At 40.9% G+C, this 23,433-nt stretch overlaps 1 protein-coding gene across 3 annotated transcripts; it reads left to right on the forward strand.

The window, feature by feature from the left end:
• Window positions 1–200: 200 nt before the first annotated feature.
• LOC122551659 (retinol dehydrogenase 7-like) lies at window positions 201–22,989 on the forward strand. 3 transcript variants are annotated; one of them, XM_043693943.2, is made up of 6 exons: window positions 218–312; window positions 2,240–2,281; window positions 10,238–10,568; window positions 15,868–16,126; window positions 20,980–21,143; window positions 21,680–22,989. In XM_043693943.2, exons 1-6 carry the CDS (start codon window positions 289–291, stop codon window positions 21,931–21,933), a joined length of 1,074 nt encoding a protein of 357 aa, XP_043549878.2. In that variant the 5' UTR covers window positions 218–288; the 3' UTR covers window positions 21,934–22,989. The 3 variants fall into 3 exon arrangements, with proteins under 3 accessions (XP_043549880.2, XP_043549878.2, XP_043549881.2); XM_043693946.2 differs by having other exon boundaries at window positions 239–312; window positions 10,312–10,568; XM_043693945.2 differs by lacking the exon at window positions 2,240–2,281 and having other exon boundaries at window positions 201–312.
• The last annotated feature ends 444 nt before the right edge of the window (window positions 22,990–23,433 follow it).

Genomic DNA, 23,433 nt, shown 5'->3' on the forward strand with positions numbered 1-23,433 from the left:
CAATATCCTATCCCTACCATGTCCAACAATTGGAAACTTGAGAATGTAAAGATTAGAATCTTAGCAGACAGCACCTGCAAGTACACGTGAATAACAGGATGAACACAGTCACCAAAGACATCACTTCTGGCGTGTCAGGATACATTTAAAATTTACATAAGTAGATCAGTAATGATAATGCTATTAAAAAGCTTGAGGGCTTTACGTGGAAGACACTTGCAAGTTGCATTGAATAATCTAGTCTGGCAAATCAGTAACGCTTGCCACAGCATATTGATTATTTTTCTAATGGAAGAAATATCGAGTCCAAATGTAAGTAACATTTGCCATCCAACATGACAGTTTGAACTTCGTTAGGTGATTATTCTTGGGTTAATTTTGATCATTTATGAACCCGTTGTTCACTTAAGAGTGAATCAAACTATATCATTCATGTTTTCTACAAATTTATAATTTGAGATATCACCTTAACGAATTATGTTAGTAATAATTTTAAAGTGTATTAACATAAGTAGTTACAGAAGTTTGTTATTTTAAGGGATGAATGTCAGACAGGAATCTATACTTAAAATGATTATGGGTTTTAAGAAAGTATATTTCTTCCTTGGAAATGTAAAAGCTTGATAGTATCAAACTATAATGTCTATCGAGTTGAGCAACCTGAAACAAGCAACTTAGAAGATCTGGAACTGACAGTGCTTATAACAATTGTGTTAATGTGCAAATATCAGTAAACTATCTCAATGCTATAATGTTCTGGCAGATATTGAAACAATTGCAGATCAATGCAAATTCTCAGGCTGCATTTTTAAAAATGCAGCTAAAAGCTAAAAACAGAAAATCCATACAGTTACTATTTAAAATATAAAATTCTTCTAAACACATAGGTTAAGCATCTATATATTGTGACTGATAAGCATGGTACTGGATCTTACTTTAAATATCATTTGTTTTAGTTAAGAGAGATGACGGTATAATGGTGATGTCACTGGACCAGTGGCCTAGCCAAATGCTCTGGGAACACAAGTTCACATTCAATTATGGTGTTTGTTGGAAATGCAATTAATTGATAACATCTAATTAACAGTGACTGTGAAACTATCATTGATTATAATTGGAAAAAATATGAAACTACCAATCCTTTATGGAAGAAAATCTGGTGTCTTACATGTGACTCAGTTTACAGCAACGTGATTGACTCTTAACTACCTTCTGAAATGGCCTAATAGTTAATCCAATTAGAATCTGGTTTGACATTTCTTCAGAACCTCTCTCCATTGATACCACCAGGCCTGTTGAGTTTCTCCAGCAATATCTTATTTTGTTTGCTTCCGCTCTCCAGCACCTACAGTTCTTTGTTTTATTTTAGTGTTAAACTGAACCCCTATCTTTTTTGTGGACAGGAAAGATTCCATACCAAAAGTCCCCTGGGGGACTTACCAACAGTTAACTTTGGTGTCATGGCTGATGTTTATCCCTCCATCAACATCACAACAAAGCAATTTATCTGGTCATTATCATATTTCTGTTATACATGCTTGATGTGTACAATTTAGCCATCACATTTACCACCCTATTAAAGGAATGCAATTTAAAAAAAAAATAGTGGTGTGTTTCTCATAGAATATCATCTATGAGATCTTGCAGTTTATCCAATTTCTTTTTAACAGCCATGATGTGGAGATGCCACAATTGGACTGGAGTCGACAAGGTCAAAAATCAAATGACACCAAGTGACAGTTCAACAGGTTTACTTGAAATTGCAAGCTTTCAGAGCTCAACTCCTTCCTTAGGTGTTGTATGATGGAGAGGAATTAGAACCAGTATTTATAAGCAAAAATATAACTTTAAAACCAGTTGCCCTTGTTGAATCCTTTAGTCAGTTTGGAGGTAGACTTAAAGGATACAATGAGGGCAACTAGTTTTAAAGTTGTTAACTTTCTGCTTATAAATACTGTGTCTTATATCTCTCCAGAATAGCACACCTGGACTATAACTTTGTGTTGTTTGATTTTTGACTGTTTTTAAACAGCATTTCTTCAACTTAATAAATAATGCTTATTTACATTGAAGTCAAAATGCCTTTCAAAATGGACAAACCACAAAATCTGGATTTTCTGGACTCAGTGGCTAGGATTGGATATCTTGCTAAGTCACTGCTAACTCTTCTCCAGCCAAAGTAGAGTCACCCCCTTTTGTAATGCATAATGAATTTAATGCGGCCTTGTTTTATTGTCAGGCATCTACCAAAGTAGAAGATGTTGTTGAAAATATTCTACAGGTCAGTCTCAGAAAATTGACATAACTTTTGTCTTCACTGATAATTGTGAGGGATTCATTTACATATAAGGAATGCAGTGCAGAATTTATTGCCATTGAAAATAATGAATGTGTTGTAATACCACCATAATGTTTAGTGCATCTTTGTGTAAGCAGTGAAATGATTTGAAAAAACTGTTAATTACAAACTATTGTTGAAGGAAAAAGAATACCCATAAGCTTATAATGAAGGAGGGTATCCTAAATAGATTTGTATCAGTAAATCTTATTTAATATGATTAAAATTTATGGTTTATGATCACTGTTCAGATACACAAAAAATCCCTGCTGTCAATTTTGATTTCAAATAGTTTAAAATCTTTTGAGTATATCATGAACTGGCAAACTAATTTTCATATTGGGAAAACATTCAAATGAATGAAAATAATTGAAATAGTATTCAATAAATGGTTTTTTAACTCTCAAAAGGCTTATTTCAATTGTTCATAGTTCTGTGATGCAATGCGATAGAACAATGGCTCATATGACCGGTTCCTGAATGAAATGGTTCACTCCAGATGAGTGGTTGAAAAGTTGTGCTTGTTTTCTCTAGAGAAATTAGAGGTGCGCTGTCAGCGAAACACACAATATTCTGAAGGGACATAAGCGCTGTGTCTTGTTATATCTCCTGGTTGGTGAAAGTCAACATGGGGCATAGTCTCAAGCTACAGAGTCAATCATTTCAGACTGGGATGAAAAATTTCTTTAGTCATGAGAAGACTTATCTTTGGCTTCTTAACTGGAAAGGTTAGTGGATGTTATTTTCTAATTCTGGGACAGATGTTTTGATCTGGTTGTCAGTTTGCTTGCGGAGCTGGTGGGTTTGTTTTCAGATGTTTTGTCACCACGCTCTGGTGAAGCATTGCTGTTCTGTCCCACTTGCTGTGTGTGGCTTGGTTTGTTGTGGTGGGTGGTATCATTTTCAGTTCTGTTTCTGAGACCTATATATTTGTTAGTGGAATTGTGGTTCGAATGCCAGGCCTCTAGGAATTCCCATGCATATCTTTGGCCTGTCCCAGGAAGGATGCATTGTCCCAGTCAAACTGGTGTCCCTCTTTATCTGTGTGTATGGATACCAGAGTTAGTTGTTCAAGTCTTCTAGTGGCTAGTTTGTACTCGTGTATCTTGATGGCTAGTTTCTTACCCATTTGTTTAATGTAATGGCATTGCAGTCCTTACAGAATTTTTTTTAATGTTACATTTGTCCTTTAAATTTCAGTAGCAGATTTCTGGGCTACCATGATGCCAAGGGGTTGGAGGTCATCTCTGCCATGTCTTTAATGTATGGTAGGGTGACTAGAATCTCTAGCCATATTATATCATCTTGTTTAGGTTCATTGTGCTGGAATTGGCCAACTGCACTTATTGGGTAACCATTGTCCCTGAATGTAAACAAAGACATGTAGCACTTCCTCAAGGCCTCACATTCAGTATCCACACTGGCCACCAGACTTGGCTCCTTGCTAGCATCTTCATCTTGGAAGCCCCAAGATAGCCCTGGCAGAATTCAGCCAGTATCTTTACTCAGGAGAATCACTCTTGATCCCTATAGTAATAAGCCATCCTCTACAGTGATCTAGTCTCACCAGGTCCAGAAAGGTTTCATTCTGGTTGCAATGATCCTTCTGTTTTCGCCATTACCATCAACTTTTGCCAGGAAAGGATCATTGTGACCACAGTTAGATATCACCAGTGGTGACCAGAAAGTTTAAAACCTGAGCAGACACTGCCAGGGAGGCACCACCAGTGGATCATCTGCCAGTGGGAGGCAGCTTAAGGCATCCACATTAGCCATTTGACTTCTAGGATGGTGTTCTAACTTATACACAGAAGGGCCCATTGCTGAATTCTACCAGAATTTATGGGTAGCATTGCCTTGTCTTCCTTCAGTAACACTAGTAGGGGTTTGTGATCTGTTACTATGATAAATTCCTGTCCACAAAAGAGGTATTGGTGGAACTTCCTCACACCAAAGATAACCACCAAACCTCCTTTGTCTAGGCATATTTACATTCAGCATCAGCAAAAGTCCAGGAAACATTCTGTCAGGTGTTCTTTATTGGGCAAATAGGTGACCCAACATTGTTATGCTGCAAGGGTAGGCATCACATGTCAGCACCATCTCTCACTTTGGATTGTAGTGGACCAATATATTAGAAGACAATAGTTGCTTTTTCAGTTCCTTTAAAAGGCAATTACTTGGCTATGCAACCACTTCCAAGCCTGACCCATTTTCAGTAGCAGGTAAGGGTGCCAGGATGGAGGGCAAGTTAGATATGAATTTTCTGTAATAATTCACTCAAGGAAAGATCCAAGCTCTGGTACAGACATTGGAGCCAGGGTTCCTTTGATTGCCCTCAAGTGTAGCCTAATTTTGTTGGCTCTGTAACCCAAGTAGGTCACTTGGGGAACCTGAAACATTTTTCCCTTCCAAGGCATACACCCACCTGGGAGAAACATTTAAGCACTGTCCAAGTTCAAGTGCTCTTAGTCTTCCTGTCTATTAGGATGCCATCCAGATAAAAGGCAACCTGGGGTAGCCCTGAAAACATTTTCTATGCTCTGCTGGAAAGGGCACAGGCTGATGCCCCAGATGTTGGTATTAATAGTGTACTTCTGGAACTCCTCATCCAGTTACAATTTCCAGCACACATGGCTCATGCCCAGCTTTGTAAAGAACCTGCCACCTTTTTGTACAAGTCCTTTATGCAAGGGTATGGGAATTCATCCAGCTGAGAGAAACTTTATCATTTGCTTAAATCCCCACAAATGTGAGTGGACCAGCCTTCACAAGTCAGTATGACCAGTGCTGCCCATTCTGCAAACTTTTGTTTTAATGATTCCTTTGCTCTCTACCTCCACTTTCAACCTCAAGGAAAATGGCACTGGGTGGGCCTTGCAAAATCTCAATTGCTTCCTGGCCAATAAGTGGCTTCAGTTCATTTTAGTTTTCCAAGCTTTGGAAAAACCAGCTTGGCATTTCACTAGGACTTGAGGCAACCATTTCATTTAAACGTGAAAAACGTTGAGAAAGATTGGCATAATTAAATTCTACCCCGAGTCTTGGGCCTGAGTCCTAGCACCATTAGTGGTAACTGCACCAACTGCTCCTGAGAACTGAAGTTATACCCTTAATTTGCAAGGGCTCCTCAGTATGGAGGAGGTCTTGCACAAACTTAAAGTTGGAGCCCTGAGCTAATCTGATTCTGTAATCAGAAATACAGCTGTGCCATCTCAAACTCCATGGGAGCTGGGTGACCATTTAACCAAACATTAATTTTAATCTGTTTCAATTTGGAAATCACCAAGCAATTTAGTTGTTCCAGCCCACATGGAGGGAGACTTCCCAGGTGTGCACTCGTGGTACCAGCCTACAGTTTTCCTACTCAAGTCAGGCCTTGTGCTGTCTTAAGGACACATACCTGCAGCAACTACAGTGGCTTGCTGGCCCAGATCCTGAAGAATTGTTTAGCCACTTGGCCAAAGCTTGGCTTTGTTGTGGGGTTCTGCTGTGCTGGCCTAGAGTCCCTCCGCTTAGTATATGCCCTGCATGAGGCCATGATTGCCTACATTCAAGTGGGGAGAAAGTGAGGTCTGCAGATGCTGGAGATCAGAGCTGAAAATGTGTTGCTGGAAAAGCGCAGCAGGTCAGGCAGCATCCAGGGAACAGGAGAATCTATGTTTCAAGCATAAGCCCTTCTTCAGGAATACATTCAAGTGGGGTTCCCTATTGGGATGCCTTGTAGCTCCCATGCTCCACATGTTTACTCAGGACAGAGTTTGAGGCCCAGTTAGGCTTGAGCTAGTAGGTGCTTTTGCATGGTTATGTTATTGATCCCACATAACCATGAACGAAATCCTGATCCACTGTTTAACTCAAAAAAAAAATCACATGTCTGTCAGTCAACAGCTCCCAGTTGCCCCATGTACCAACCAGACCACTTCTACAAGCTGGTTGTTAGCCTTCTGGTCTCTAGCTACCCTGCTTATTGACTCTCCCCAGGCTTGCTTTCCTCTGGCAGTCAGCCTCCCAGCTCCTGGTCACCCCACATACTAACTAAACCACTCCCAACCTACAGGAAGGTTATTGGCCTTCAGCACCTGGCCTTGCCATGTACAGATTGACCCTCTCCCTGTCCAGTATTCCTATTGACTGGCCAGCTTTCAGCCTCCCTGCATACTGATTAGTCTTTCGAGGCCTAGTCACCCATAAAGGGCCAGACCTACCCATACAGTAACAGCTCATCTGAAAAGATGCATTCTCAGGGGCTCAGTCCAAAAACTGAAGAAGTGAAAACAAAAACAAACCAGTATGCAAGGGCTAAGCCCTGCCATAGTCAACATTTTTTTCTAAATGGAAAAAAAAAAGTGTTACACACTGTAACCAGCAAGTGAAACAGATCCCTAATGAGAACTAAGTTACACCTGAAACACACTGTTTAGATCAGGAATTTAGAAAAGGTCAGTCCTTAATAAAAAGGAATTTCAGTTAAACTGACAATATAATTCAGCCAGTTCAGGAATCAAACAAACAGCAGTAGTAACACTGACTGTGGCCCAGCCAGCACAGTCCCTCCTGAGTGAAGGAATTCAAAAACCCCTGTTAATCTATCAAAACAATTTACAAAGCAATTAACATTAACAGCTTTATCCAGAGAAACAATTTTACAAGAAGAGAGTGGCAAAGCCAGGACCTAAACCAGTTTTCAGGTAAATGAGGACAAACCTCAAAATTCCACTTTTGGCCATCTCAAAACAGTGACAAATACATAAGACAGTCCAGTTAGATAAAAGTGCATAGAATACAAAAGCCACCCCACCCCTTCCCTACAACCCACGTATTCCTCCACCTTCAGGCCTCTAAGGCAGCCTGCACCTACATACCTTCCAGCTGTCCACCCTGACCCCTTCCAGCCACCTCTAGGACAGCCCATCCCCTTCCCTGGGATGATGGCACAAAAGGAAGCCCAAGTCTTCTGGATCCCAGTCTGCCCCTTCTGGCACTCCACCACTGACACCTTCTGACCACCTCTAGGAGAGAGTGTCCTGAGGACCCTTCTCCAGGGAAGAGCCTCCCCCACCTTCTAAAGCTCAGGGCAACTGGCATCAGGGTGGTACACCCACCTTCCAGGGCAGTCTACCCAATTTCCAGTAGATAGGATGGCCTTCCCAACCTCAAGCTCTCAGGGTGACAACTTTTGGGACAACCCATGAGCCTCCGAGCTTAGGCCAGCAAGACCCAGGGACATCTGTGCAGATACTAAACCTGACAAGCAACAACAGAATCAGTTACCAAAACAGTCCTTTCTAGTATACAGTTTATTACCATAAATAGTTCTCTTCAAAATGCAGAGTCTATTCCCAGGAATAGAATCCACTCCAGTATGCATCATCAGACAGAGTCCTCTCCTACAGCAGATACACACCCCACAAGCATTTAGACTCCATAGAGGCCTGGTTTATCCAGAGAAAGAGGCCCACTCACAGGAACATACTACATTATGAAGTTGCAGTTAACTCACAGGAGTTTGGTCCTCTTCCAAACCCCAGGACACAGCACATTTAAAAGGCATTTGTAGTAGTGTATAAATAGGAAGGATTTGGAGGGATAGGGACTAGGTGCTGGCAGATAACACTAGATTGGATTAGAACATCTGGTCAGCATGGACAGGTTAGACCAAAGGGTCTGTTTCCATGCTGTACATCTGACTAAGTACTCAACTCCCAGCAGACGGTCTTTACAGAGGTTCCAGTCCACCAAGAAAGGGCCAGGCCTGCCCACAGGAACAGCTCATCCAAGAAGGTATATTTTCTCACAGTGGCTCAGCCCAAACACCAAAAATGAGTAAAAAGTGCAAGGGCTAAGCCCTGCCATAAAAGTCAATATTGTTCTTTTATCAGAGAGAAAAAAAGTATAATACACAGGCTGTAACCAGCCAGTGAAACAACAGATTCCCAATGAGAATTAAGTTACACATTAGCTGTTTAAACCAGGCAGTTTAGAAATAAATCTGCAATAAAAAAGCCAGTTCACCAAATCCAGTTTCCTCAAAAACAGAAACCAATAGCAGCAGTAACACACTAACTATAGCCTAGCCAGCACATAGACAGTTTCCTGAATGAAGGAATTCTACAACCCTGTTAATATTGGTCAGCCAAGCTTCTGATTGACTCAAGTGAACAACCCCATTAACAATGTTGTAGTCAAAAAGATCCACCTGGTTCCAATCATGACAATTTAATAATTGACAATCAGAGTTCCCTCCATTTCAATAATGACTTTATTTTAAAAGAATTGTACAATTATTCAAGAAGGATAGTTTGGATAAACAAGGAAACCACAAGCCAGTGAGGTTAAGAGCTCTGGTGGGAAACCATTGAAGAAAAATTCTGAGGAACTGAATTAATCTGCAGTTTTAGAGGTTAGGGTTACTCGAGGATAAACAACATGTCTTCATAAGGGAGAGATTTGCAAACATATTAAATTTTATTGTACATTTTGCAATGATTAGGTGTGTATAGATGAGGGTAGGGCAATACATGGACTTCATTAAGGCTTTTTACAAGGTCTCACATGGCAGACTAGTTAAGAAGCTAAAAACTCATGGGATCCAAAGCAACATGGCAAATTGTATCCAAAATTTGCTTAGTGGTAATAAGAGGATGATAGGCTTCTAGTCACAAAAACACACTCTTACACTATGTCCAGTGGCATAACACAGTGCTCTGTCCATTTCTCTTTGATGTGTATATTAATAATCTATACGTGAATGTAGAAGGCATGATCAGTAAACTTGCAGAATGCATAAAGGTTAATGGTGTGGTAAAAAGTGAGGAGGAAAATCTTTGACACTATGACATAGATGGGCTGGTCAGATGGGCAGAACAGTGGCAAATTGAACTTAATGAAAAGGGTGAAGTGATGATTTTTGGTAGGACTAACCAGGCAAGAGTACATGTTGAATGGCGGGACCCTAGGAAGTGCAGAGGATCTTGGTGTGGATATCAATAAATGCTTGAAGGCAACAGGACAGGTAGATAAGATGGGTAGGAGGCTTATGGATTGCTTTTATTAGTCAGGCCACAGCTGCAATATTATGTGCAATTCTGGTTGCCACACTATAGGAAGAATGTGACTGTATGAGAAAGGTTGTACAACAGATTCATCGGGTTGTTGCCTGGGCTAGGGCAGTTGAACTATGAATAGAGGCAGGATAGGCTAGACTTATTTTCCTTAAAGAAGAGAAGGCTGACCTGGAATCTGTTTGAAATGTACAAAGTTCTGAAGGGCATCAACAGGCTAGAGAGACCTTTCCCCTCAGTAGTGGGTAAACAACTCTGGGCACAGTTTTAAAGTAAGGAGCAGGAGGTTTAGACAGAATCTTGAGGAAAGAATTTTCACCCAGAAGGATGTCTGGAACTCATTGCCTGGAAGGGTGGTAGAGGCAGGAATCCTCAAGAAACTTAAGGACCTTTTCAGATGATTGCTAGAAATGCCATAGCATACAAGGCTATGGGCTAAGTTCTGGAAAATGGGATTAAAATAAATGGATATTTGATTGCTAACGCAGGCATGATGAGCCGAAGGGTGTCTTACAATGGTGTAGAACTCTATAATTCTAATATTATTAGTTTTAAAGAATGTTGGAATATTCTTCCTTCCTCCGTCATTCCCTTTTCATTTAGGACCCTATAAAAAGTCTACATAATAACTCCGTAGAAGATATTTCTTTGTAATAATTATTACAATGTCTAAATTTCATTCAAACTATTATTCCTTTTGTATGCATTATGAATAAATTAGTATTTTAACAGATAATTAACCATGGGTTAACTATATTATTACTTATTCATAAACCCCTATACAACTAATGATCCCTCAGAAGGTATTTTAAAGTAATTAGTGTGCTTCTGTTAGTTGGTTCATACAGCTCCAATACAGACATCTATTCTGGGAATTGCCATCATCTTCTTCCTTTGCTGGTTAATTAGAGACAACTTGGAACTCAAAAATATCAAGGATAAATATATCTTTATTACTGGATGTGACACTGGCTTTGGAAACGTGCTGGCCAAGCAGCTTGACAAACGGGGGTTTCATGTAATTGCTGCATGCTTTACAGAAAATGGAGCAGAGAAACTGCAGACAGACTGTTCAACTAAATTGAAAACTGTCAGGCTCAATGTTACCAGCCAAGACCATATTCAGAAAGCAGTGGATTTTGTACAGGCAGAAGTTGGAGACCAAGGTAAGTGAGACAACAGACCAAAACTTGTCTTTCTTCAACTATTAATTAAAATATTAAGGACACAATGATTTTTCTCTGTTGATATGCTTTGTGTAATTCATATACTTACCAAGTAGCAGAGCCTCAGTTTTCCTGACAAACAGTACTCTGCTAATACTTCCAGGTAAGGCTAACTACAAAAGCAAACATAATCTGTTATACAGCTACACACAATTACATGATGTGTTTCCATGCACCTCAGATTTACAATAAGATGCTTTGTGTCAATGGAGAAATAATCCATGATGATCACTGTCACCAATTAGGTCATTTTTAAATAAAAAATTATTAAAATAGCTTGAGTAATTTTACAGTAATTATATTGTTCCTTCAAGTTTGAACTCCAGCAGCAGCTTTGAAATGTCTTTTGATAACTTATTCCTGCACATTATGCAAAGCACCTGCCATATTTGCCAACAAAACAATAATGAACATTTCAGTCACATTACCTCTACAATGACAAATCCTTTCAAAAATGCAGATATGAGTGATCAAGGAATAAGTAATGACATAGTTTTCTAATGTCTAATATGTCCAAATAACCACTAGGGCAGCAACTGGAATTGTGCATCTGGACCCTGTGAAATCCTGGTGCAGCAGACTCCATGAAAATTACCCAGGAAATTGAACTTTTCAGTAGGAAATTCCCCTGCACCTGTAACCCTCCAATAGCGCCCATTAAAGTCAGAGTAACTGAAGGGTGAAACCACACTTAAACTTAATTCCCTAGGAAAAGATAGATTATAAACATTGCGCCATAACTACCCAAGATTTACACAGACAAATGCACACACAGCTCCTCCTCCCCACTATGTCTCTCTTGATCCCTGCCTCCCTGAAGTGACACTGATTCTCATGAAATGGCCTACCCCAGCCCAGCCCACCTGACCCTGCTGAAACCAATTGGTCTAGTCCTGCTGGTGCCATACAAATGCATCCACACCCAACCTCCAGCCCTGTACCCGGTCCTGACAACGTCAACCTCAGATATGGAAGCCAACACAATTCACGGACTCAGCCCTGCTGAACAGATGATAACCCATTACAATCTTTCGCTGAATGAAACTTGACATGTCATGTCAACTTACTTAAAAGCAACCTTCTTCCACCTTACCTTCCCAATCCACCTGGCACACAACCCTTTCAATCATCTGCCCCCTTGACAGTCTGCCACACTATACTTCTCAGTCACCCATCCCAGGCTAGGATCACAAACTCCTCACCCAACTGGTATACTATACCCTTTCTACTCATCTAGCACTCTACCACTCTCATCTATCTAGTACCCTACCCACATGGCTTGTTACCCCTTTAGTTACCGACTATCCCCTCACTTAAACTACACACTGACCTTCCCTCAGTTGCTGACAAAGTATCTCTGAAACCTCTAACTTCTCAAAGACAACAACAAGTATCCTGAAAAAGAAGAGTGGCTTGGCCTGCAATTCTACTCCAGTGTGGAATGGATTTCTTCCTTGTTACGTCTGTTGGATGCATTCAGGACAAACTAAACGCAGAATCTTGCCTGCAAAATTTGACGACAGATAAGTGGATAACATTAAAGGTGATTACTACTGTGATCAAATCTGTTGCAACATTTATTGGGATGTTTGGGTGACAGTTTTACATTAACTTGTGAGATGTGGATGTTGTTGCCTGTCCAGCATTTCTTGCCCATCTTAGTTGCCCTTGAGAAGGTGATGGTGAGCTGCTGCCTTGAATTACTGTAGGTCTCATGCTGTAAGTAGACCCACAATGACTTGAGGGAGGGAATTCCAGGATTTTGACCTAACAACTGTGAAGGAACAGTGATATATTTCCAAGTCAGTTTGGTGAGTGGCTTGGGGGGGATCCTTGCAGGTTCTGGTGTTCCCACATATTTGCTACCCTTGTCCTTCTTGATGGACATGTTAGTTGGTTTGGTTTCTGTTTATGGATTTTTGGTGAATTTCTGAGGTGCATCTTGTAGATATTACACACTGCTGCTACTGTGGTGGAGGGTTTGTGGATGTGGTGCCAGACCAGCGGACCACTTGGCCTGAATGGTATCAAGCTTCTTGAGGGTTGTTGAAGTTGCAGTTTCCTGAAGAAGGGCTTATGCCCGAAATGTCGATTCTCCTGTTCCCTGGATGCTGCCTGACCTGCAGCGCTTTTCCAGCAACACATTTTCAGCGTTGTTGAAGTTGCACCCATTCTAGCAATTTGACTTCCGCCTTGTAGCTGGTGGAGGGTTTGGGGAGTCAGGAGTTGAGTTACTCACCGCAGTATTCCTAGCTTCTAACCTATTCTTGTAGATCACTATTTATATGGTGAGGCCAGTTGAGTTTTTGGTCAATGTTGACCCCAAGGATGTTGAAATGGGGGATTCTGTTATGGTAATACCATTGTCAAGGATGGTAGTTAGATTACATTTGTGTTTCATGAATGTTACTTACCACTTTTGACCCCAAGTCTGGAAGTTGTCCAGATCTTGTTGCATTTATATATGGACTGCTTCAGTATTGGAGGAGTTGCCAGTCATTAGGGAACATCCTCACTTCTGACTTTATGATGGAGGAAAGGTTATTGATGAAGCAACTGAAGACAGTTGGGTCTAGGTCATTGCCCTAGGGAACTTCTGTGGAGATTTCTTGGAGCTGAGATGACAGACCTCCAACAACCATGACCATTTTCCTATGTGCCATGTATGACTCCAACCAGTGGAGAGTTTGACCCCTAATACACAGTTTTGCTAGAGTTCTTTGGTGCTGCACTCAGTTGAATGAAGCCTTGATGTCAAGGGCTGTCCTACTCACCTCACCTCACCTCACCTCTGAAATTCAGCTCTTTTGTCTATGTTTGAACCAAGGTTGTAATGAAGTCAGGAGCCAAGTGGCCCTGGTGAAACCCAAACTGGGCATCACTGAGCAGGTTACTTCTGAGCAGGTGCTGTTTGATATCAGAGTAGACTGATAGTGTGACCTGGTAATTGGCTGGATGGAAGTGTCCTGCTTTTTGTCTACAGAACATACCTGGGCAATTTTCATAGAAACCCTACAGTGGAGAAAGGCCACTTGGTCCATTGAAACAACATTTCCCCTCTGAAGAACATCCCACCCAGACTGTGGGTTTGGAGTCACAAGTAGTCCAGACCAAGTAAGGATAGCAGTTTCTTTCCCCAAAGGACATTAGTGAACTGGATAGGTTTTTCCCTGACAATCAACAATCAACATCAGACTCTTAATTCCATGTTTTATTTTATTGAATTCAAATTCCACCATTTGCCATGGTGGGATTTGAACAACAAGAAGCAAATGCTCTGCATATGGTCAAACACCAACTGCAGTTAGCACTATGGTTGTGGTACATCACATCATTAATACTTGGGGCCTGTGGAGCCATTTTAATTTGATTGATGGCACACTGTCATTGGAAAGCCTATTTTCCTATAAAGAAACATGCTGACTCCTACTACCTCTTCTCTCCAGTAAACAGAAGTTTATGATGTTACCTTTACTATAATACGGGGTATTTGCTGCCTCAGTACTGATGCACTGTAGACTGAACTGCTGCTTTTTCCCCCACCTGGAAGAGTCAACTGATATAGGAATTGCAGATGATGGTGATGTTCAAGAACACTGCTGTGCTCTCCTTATCCTGGGGGTTTGTTAGCTTAGTTGGCTGGACATCTGATCTGTGACAGACTCCGATGCCAACGGTGTGGTTTCAGTTCTCTGGCTGAGATGACCATGATTCTCAACTTGTCCTCTCACCTTAGGCTTGGTGGCCCTCCGCTTAAACAGCCACCAGTTGTCTCTCTAATGACAGAGCAGGCCTATGGTCCAAAACATTGACAGTGACTTTATCTTTTCCCTGCTGTTTGACTCTGATTGAGCTGTGCTATCTCCTAAAATCAGCACCTACTTGGTGAAATGTAACCAGATTAGACTTTGCTGTTTGCTTAGACAGAGATAGGAAATGCAGTCTGGTACTCTTTGGATATGGCCTTTTATTGTGAACTGTCCTACTTCTCCTCCTTCAGCCTGTGTATCATCTCCTGGTCATGCTACCCACAGCTCACAATAGAAGGCCATATCCCAAGTAGTCCAAGGTGGACTACAACTATATACTGCCCTACTTGTCAAATTCCAGCATCAATCCCCTGCAAATCCAAGAATCTTTCCAAATTTCTCCAAGAATACACATCACAGTACTTTTTGCATAATGTGAAAGAATAAAGTACAAGAAAGTCAAAAACACCTTCTCTGCACACTCCATCATGTCTTTACTAACTGTGGGGATGGGAAGGAAGGGTTTCTTGTGCCACTGGGCATATATTCAGCTGAGTGATCAGGATAGGCCATTAACAGGCATTGCAAGATTCAAATTGGCAGACCATGGTTCAAATCACTGAGATGATATAGATGTTCTGTTCTGCTATCCTGCTTACCTCCAGTACCTGAATGGCATGACTGCATTAGCGCTCTTACAAATAAGACCATAAACCATAGCAACCGAAGTCAGCTATTCAGACCATCGACTCTGTTTGGCCATTCAAGGAGATGTTCTGGATGTTACCGAGATGGATTTATTAATGCCACCCATCATCTTTTTTGGATTACCTATAATGCCTGAATATCGCTCCATAGATAAGGAGTCCAAAACTGTTCACAGTATTCCAGCTGTGGTCCAACTACTGCCTTGATAGTCTTAGCAAAACCTGCCCACTTTATACTTTGTTTCCTTTTGTCTTTATATGGAACAATGTAACAGCTATGCTGTAATCAGCCAGAAGTTTTCTGATGATTTTGGAGTTCTAGCCTTCTATGCACATATCAGCGAATTTTACGTTGGGAATGCTTCATCATAAGTAATTGTTGAGGTGGAATTTTATGACTGTGAAAATCATAAAATAATAGAACAAATGTTAGGAAATCAGATTAGGGCAGAAATACACAGTTAAGGTGCTAGCGTTGGTACAAGCATGATAGGGCCAATTGGCTAAATTTGTAGAACTTCTTTAAAGGAAAAATTTCCATTTATATGGAGCCTCACAAAGGGCCCCACAGCCAACAAACCATTTTTGAGATGTTCCGTAACTTTTAGTATCCACGGTGATAACTTGTGTTAGTGTGGGGCCTTTAACATTAGGTAGGCATTACACAAGATCATTACCTAAGAAGTATAAGTTCTAGAAATCACCTTTTTGATTTTCTTGTGAATTAACAATGTGTGTCTTCACAGACAACCTAAATCATGTATCATTGTCTCTGACCTGCAGGTCTGTGGGGTTTAGTGAATAATGCTGGAAGAGCAATTCCAATAGGACCAACAGAATGGCTGACTGTGGAAGATTTTACCAGAGTCTTGGATGTTAACCTAGTTGGACTTATTAATGTCACCCTTCATTTTCTTCCACTGGTGAAAAAGGCAAAGGGAAGGATTGTGAATGTGGCTAGTGTCATGGGTCGTATTTCATTTGCTGGTGGTGGCTACTGTGTATCAAAATGTGGAGTGGAGTCGTTTTCAGACAGTTTAAGGTAAGTGGCCAGTAAATAATCTAGAAAGGATTTTATAAATAAAAACACTGATGGATTTTAGAGAGTTATGTTGTTGTCATGGCATAGAAGGAGGCCAGTTGGTACCCTGTGAATCTATGCCTGCTCCAGTCAGTTTCCAATACCCACCATTGCCCTCAGCAAAGAGGCATAAACATGATGCCCTTGAATTTTATGGGGTTTTCCTACTTTTCCAATACCAAACGTTTGGTAGAGTTTGATGGAATCTTCAGAAAAATGCTGCAAATGGGAATTGTTTTACGTTTGTTGTTTCTCCAGAGGGTACACAACCCTTCTGCTGAAAATTCAAAATGTATTGCATTTCTTTGTAACCACCTCTTTGAATGTAATGCAAAAGCCTTGTGCTAGCTCTCTCCTCAGATACTACCAGACCTGTTACATTTTCCCAGTAATTTCTGTTTTTTGTTTCCGATTTCCAGCATCTGCAATTCTTTGTTATTTTTAAAGTAGTTTATGTTTGACTTGGAGTTTAATTTTTATATTGAGTGAAGCAGTTTGGACATTCTAATGACATCATTGAATACAAATGCATCTTTTGATAACATGATGCTTAGCTATTTCATCAATGTTAGACAGAAACAGAAAATGCTGTAAACACTTAGCAAGTCTGTCAGCATTTTTTAAAAGAGAACTAGTTGACATTTTGGATTAAAGAAACTCTGAAAAGTCAATCAACCTGAAAAGTTAACTCTGGAAAGAACCTTATCGGGGTATGAGGGTCATAGGATATTTCAAAATTGGGTGAGATGTCCAGAGATGCTGCCTTGATAGTGGAAGCAACTTGTAGCATCTTTGATAGATTTACTGAGCAGTGAGATGAATTCCTAGCGAGACAACAGCAGTTTGCTATGAAGAGGGATTATAGTTTGTCTTATTAACATCACAACTCACAATATTAATCTTCAGCTTGCTATCTTACTGAATACACAGAAGAAGCTAGACATGAATTTTCAAAATGGAAGTCAGGGCAGGTACCTGGTGACTTCAGCTCACTGCTGGCTGTGAGGAACTTCGATGTTGATTAGCACCAAATAGCATCTTAGGCCACTAACTATGGACACCATCCACAAGCACCCTTCGGACATGAACATTGGCATCTGACATTTGACAGCCCATGTGGTATTTGTCATGGTATCTCTCCGATCCACTTGCCAAACTTTTGCTGTGTCAATTATCACTTGCTGGTTAGTCGTGGGGCTGTATATCTTGTTGTTTGGCAGTGTTGTAAGTCTTATAACAGTCTTATAAGCTGTTGGCACATGCAGCTTATATGGTAAACTAACAGCACATGCAGCAAGCAAGCAACCATGTCTAACTGAGTAATTCTCATTGAAGTGCCCATCATTTAGGGGCCACAGTAAATCAATGGCAGTCACCTATATCAGGGGATTGGCCATAGTCAGGCATCCAGTCAGGGTGATCTTGTTGAGGGGGACCATGCCTCTACAATCCAGGGAGTAAGTCAGTTCTGTGGCTTCAGTACAGCCAGTCTGGGGAGTACGGCTGATGTCTTTGGGAGAAGTATATCCACCGGTTATGGGTCTGGACACTTCTCATCCAGTTCGGTCACTGAGGGGGTTGCCCTGTGGGACCATCCACAAAAGGTAGGGGGCAACAGAGATGGAGGCTTGATGGGGGAATGGGACTAGTGGCAGGGCTCCTGCTGTTGGATGGAGACTCAGTAATCTGATCTTTGGGACTGCAGGCTGTGTGTAAGGGGGAATGACAATTGTGAAAATTAGGCAACAGTATATATAAGGTGAACAATATAGTCAGGCATGGTTGGGAAGAGAGTTATGGGAGGGATGCCTGTCCACAGCCAGGTACGTCCTGGCTTCAAGGAGGGGATAGTATACGATTACACTTGACATGGTTACTTCAAATACCAGGGACTGGGAGTGAAAGATGGAAACCCCTCTCCGCAGGGTTATGTGGAGAGACCTAGGAAGGTTCAAAACCCAGAGGATTTAGGGAAAGGGGTTCTGAATCTTTCACAAAGAGAAGAAGGCTGGAAGTCACTGGCTGAAAATTACTCACTGTCACTGTCCATCATGCTGGAAATCAAAAGAAAATGGTTGTGACCACACCTGGAGTGGACTTGGTTAGAGTCTCAACCTGTGAGGGAGGAGCCTGCAGGACCCACTGATGAGACACTTCAAAGGGAGACATTATTACACACAGACCCATGGACTGTACAGGACTCAGACGTGTAGGGTCAGTAATTGCTATCAGTCCTAATGCATTGGCTCTCTATGTCCTGTACACCTCTCCGCCCCAGATATTACTGGTGAACTAATTTGCACCAACACTTTTGGATGCACAGACCAGTGAAAGAATAGGGATATTGTGAGACAAGGAGCAGTGGTGATAGCAGGACCTATTGCTTTATATAAGCTTTGAGCCAACCTGCTTCTATAATGCTGCAGCAAGCCTTCTATACAGCACAATATACATGCTATGTGGCATAATGTTAGCACACTGTTGTCTTCATCACAATACCCACACTCAAATAAACTGTGTAGAGTCAAATCAATAACATTTAAACAATTGTGAAAATTCACATACGGTACAAAGTGCACTCAATAGGTTTTCGTACTCTGTTTCTCCATTCCTCTCCCCACCTGTCTCACTATGTCTGAGATTAATCTCTGGGGCTGCAACTGGGATGAGGGAGAGGTGGAGTTAGTTGGCTTGGAGGTTTTGGTCAGGCCACCTTGGGGGATGTTTGTGTCTGAACATCTCTGATCTGCTAGAGGGTTTTTGTGCTAGAGGCAAATGGACCTTCTATTTATTAAGGGTCAATGGGGCAGACAGGGTGGAGGTAGAGCTCATGACCACCTCTGAGTGTCCCTAACAGGAGACTTCTGTGTGGTTCCTCCTCGGCTGGGAGCTTCCAAACTTCTTGCGTGGAAGGGGCACGTGCATTGCATCCCTGTCCCTATGCTTTTGGTCCTGAGGAATAATGGGTGAGGTGATGGAGTGCAGGTGTGTGCACCTCTCCAGCAAATGCCCAGGGGGCTGGTGCTGGCTCTCCATGGAGACAGTCAAATGATCACACACGTTACTGCATTCATTCAGCGTCTGGGCAATGAAGGCCATTACCTCCCACACTCCTGTCCCTCTGCATGTGGGCACCTGCATTGCTGACACCGTGTCCTGGCGCTGACCAGGTGCCTTTTCTGGCAGTCCTCCGGGTGCCAGTGGAATGGATGTTTTTACCATGGCCAGCTGTGAAACTGTTAATTTGAGGTACTTACTGGAATGTTCTCCTAAATTTGCTAAGGCTAACGTTCCCTCCAAGAAATCAGTATCTGAACTGAGGGGGCGGTTATAAAAGGTGGTCTTGCCAATGCTTCCTCTGAAACTCATCCTTCAAGGTCCTGGAGGTGACTTCTGGTGGAGCCACCTGTTTCATGATGGTGTTTGTGGAGATGCTGGTAGTACCTGGAAGATAAGAGAGAGTGTTGTGGCCTGCAATTAGAAATGGTGTGCAGTGAATGACACCAACAGCAGGGTCACTGAGAGTTCCAATAAAATAAATACTTGGGCTCATGTTGTTGGTGGGGCAGTAATTATAACACTTTAAAAGGGGTCTGGATGTGTACATGAATTGGAAGGGTTTAGAGGAAAATGGGCCAAATGCTAGCAAATGACACTAGATAAGTTTAGGCTATCTGGTCAGCATTGACTAATTGGATGAAGGGTCAGCTTCTGTGCTGTGTAATTCTATGACTCTATGATGTTTTGGCATCCATCTTGGAGTGGCCCTGGTCTTCTCCTGCAAGAATAAGAGTTCTTTCCTCAACGGGATTGAGGAGTCTAATTTTGGGCTCCCTTCACCTATCTGGGCCCTTTCTGTCCTATTGTGGGCTGCTTCTCGTGGAAAAGGAGGAATTGAGTGATGAGAAAATGGGTGGCATGACTGGCTGTGCTGAGAGACCAATAGATCGTAAGCCTTGGTGGGAGGAGGTGCAGTAACAGAGATAATGAGAGAGGTCTGAGAGAGATGTGTTAAACATATCCTGGCAGAGTGGAGAAGGGCAGTGACCTGATGGTTGTTCATTTGCACCACTGAGATGGCACTGACCTAGTGATGACTATGGACCAGGCTGCCAGGGTGTAGTGTTGTTGCCTCCTCTGGCTGTCCTTTGGAAAGAGGCCACCCCTCTTATGCACTATCCTCTCTACCAGGACCTACTGGTCCTTGTCAGAGAGCAGCAGCATCAGCTCCCCCTCTGCAAAACGTTCAGATCCTATCTGTTAATGAGCAGGGAGGTTTTGGAATGCCAGTATTCATCTGGGTGCACAGTGGCCTCTTAAATACCATGCAGATTCCAGGGATGCTGGTCTTTCAGCAAATTTTCACTAAATGATGAGTTGTTCTGGGAACAGTGCATGGTAAGGTTGGGATAGAATTGGACTTAAGGGACCCTACAGGGTAGGTAGTTAATCACCTTCATCCCCTCCCCCACTCACCCATTGTACTCTATGCTACTTTCTCCCCACTCCCACCCTCCTCTAGCTTATCTCCTCTAGCTCTCTGTTTTCTCTGTAGGTGCTGCAAAACCTGATGAGTACTTCCAATGTTTTCTGCTTTTATTTTGGGTTTCCAGCATTCAACAGGGTTTTATTTTTGTGAGAATGTTAGTCAGAGATAGCTGAAAGAAAAGGAACAAATGATGATTTGAATGCGTTTAAAGAGAGTTGATTAGAAACTTGTTCTCCTCCTTCCAGCTTAACATGTTATGTCGCATAACTTGCCAAGACTTTTGGAAAGTTGGATCAAACTAAACTCTTGTGAATTCCTTATATAGGAGGGATATGCAGCACTTTGGAATCAAAGTCAGCATTATTGAACCAGGTTTCTTCAAGACAGAAACTACAAACTTAGAGTTTATTGAGAAAAACCTTCAACAGCTTTGGGAGAGACTCACCCCTGAGACAAGGGATCACTATGGGCCAAATTATTTTAATAATTGTAAGTGTTTATTAGTAAATCATTATTTCTTATTCATGTTTAAAAACCCTTACATCTTGTTGAAAAGAGAGATATGCTGGCAAAGATTTTGCACTCATCAGGACAATTAAAAGAATGCCAAATTTCAAACAATCTCAACAAATTATACCACAAAAGGAATTGCAAACTAGTTGAAATGAGGCATCACTATGGTGATAGCTTTGAGAAACTATAAGCTCCCTAACCTTAAGCAACCTGATTCTCCTTTCACCAATAATCAAGTTCTTTACAAACAAATGATTGTTTAAATAAAGATTGCTATTTACATTGTTGCCTTCCTGTTGTGACTGATCTGCTATTTGTTACTTTTAGTTATTTAAGATTTTAAATGCATAGTTTTGTTGTGATACTGTAAGTTGCTTTGTTCTAACTTGCACTTAAAAATGAAAGTTCAAACGTAACAATGCATAGATCTTATTCAAAAAGTATAATCATTGTTTTCAATAATAAGCTGTGAACAACATTTTCAATATAATTTGAAAGTGCTTATTTTTTAGACATTAAAGTACAACGGTTTTCAATGCACTCACTGTGTTCCACTGACCTTGAGAAGGTGACTAACTGCATGAACCATGCTTTAACAGCAAAATATCCACGAACACGTTACAGCGCTGGATGGGATGCAAAGTTTTTCTGGATTCCTATCTCCTACACACCATCATTTCTAGTAGATTGCTTGTTACGTTTGTTGTTACCTACCCCTGCATATCGTTTGAGAAAATCAAAAGCCAGGAACATAGTTGGTGTATAATTACTTCATCTAGAAATGCACATAGGCACTATATGTAGCATTATTACAAAGTAATTTTTTTCTAAGTTTTAATTGGGTAAGATAGATCTTGTTCTTTCATAATAAATAGAGGATTGTACTTGGGTCTTATATGTGATCAGTATAAGTGAAAAACAAGTGAAAAAAATTCAGAAATAAAATGAAGATATTAGACATAAGTCTACAATAATTAAGTATAGAAAATTCCTTCCTGTGCCGTTTAGATATATGTGGTTCAGTTCTAAATTTGAACATATTGCAACAAAGTACTTTTATTGAGATCCAATTTGCCAACTCAGTACTGAATGGATCTGTAGTTGCAAGGCTCTGTCTTTAAGGTGTGGTCAAGTTTTGAGTGTATCGCTTTCACAGAGTGCTACTGTGATGTGTCATGACAGTGTTTCAAGTTCTTGAAGCTTACATACATTGTCTGTTTCACTTAGGCACAATAAACCCATATTCTACAACAATGAGATCTGGAATGCTTATCGATGATTTAGAGACTACATTTATTCTTTAGCCCTTTTTTAATCTTTTGGAAAATAAAGTATGCTTTATTTTTATTGTACTTTTTACATTTCATTCATGAGCCAGTTCTGATTAACCTAGTAAAGTGTTAATGCCAATTTTGGAATTTTTGAATTGTGTTCCAAAAACTAAGCTTAATGGTAGCAACACATTACATTAAATGTTTCTAAAAATGTAATTTTTAATGTTTTGTATTATGAACTTGTTTGTAATAATGCATTGTTTTGATTTTTGAATACGGTATTGCATTTTTCCCATGGAATAGTTTTACTTTGTTTTGTTGGAGCAAGAAAAATTTGCTACTTTTTCCATGTCAAACCAATGTGAATAAGAATTGATCAGTGATCTGGAAAAAAAAGTATATGTATAATTTACATGGATTAAAACTCTTCATGATGTTTATGTTTAAAAAAGAATCTTTTTCAAAAAAACACAGCTCTCTACCTCTAAGCCTCAATGTGTGGAACAGGCATAATGCATAATAAAGATGTGTATAATTGAAATACAGAATGGCCTACCTGTTCCTCTACTGAATTGTACATCTTTTGAAGGATATCCAAAACAATATAGAACAATTTCTATGCATATCTATAATTCTTAATTCATCCATTGATTTTTGTATCATGCTTGAGTATTTTACTGATGTATAGAATGGAGCAAATCCATAAGGTATGGTGCTTAACAATCTAAGTGACCTACATAAGTGAAACCATTATTGCACATCATAATGTGTGGCATCAGCAGATTTGCACTGAGTAGGACACTGGTAGGGGAGTAGAGAAGTGTGCAGTTCCATGCTTGATTCCACAGTAGTGATGAGGTGCCCAACAATGTACCACTGAAGATTTCCTTTGTGTTGCACCAGGACTAAAATACCCTGCCACTCATGGATGCAGGCATGTAAACAAAGTCCTTGATTGGAAGTGTACACATCAGGAATATGCCCAGATCTGC

Source organism: Chiloscyllium plagiosum, unplaced genomic scaffold, assembly GCF_037043375.1.
Source record: "Chiloscyllium plagiosum isolate Xiang-an unplaced genomic scaffold, Cpla_swu_hap1 HiC_scaffold_7, whole genome shotgun sequence".
Lineage (NCBI taxonomy): Eukaryota > Metazoa > Chordata > Chondrichthyes > Orectolobiformes > Hemiscylliidae > Chiloscyllium > Chiloscyllium plagiosum.

Excerpts from the sequence above, each read along its gene's own strand:
- LOC122551659 (XM_043693943.2), top strand. The coding sequence starts at position 289 with ATGGAAGAAATATCGAGTCCAAAT. Across the intron at positions 2,282-10,237 it reads TTGTTGAAAATATTCTACAG|TTGGTTCATACAGCTCCAAT; the intron begins GTCAGTCTCAGA and ends TGCTTCTGTTAG. Across the intron at positions 10,569-15,867 it reads GGCAGAAGTTGGAGACCAAG|GTCTGTGGGGTTTAGTGAAT; the intron begins GTAAGTGAGACA and ends TCTGACCTGCAG.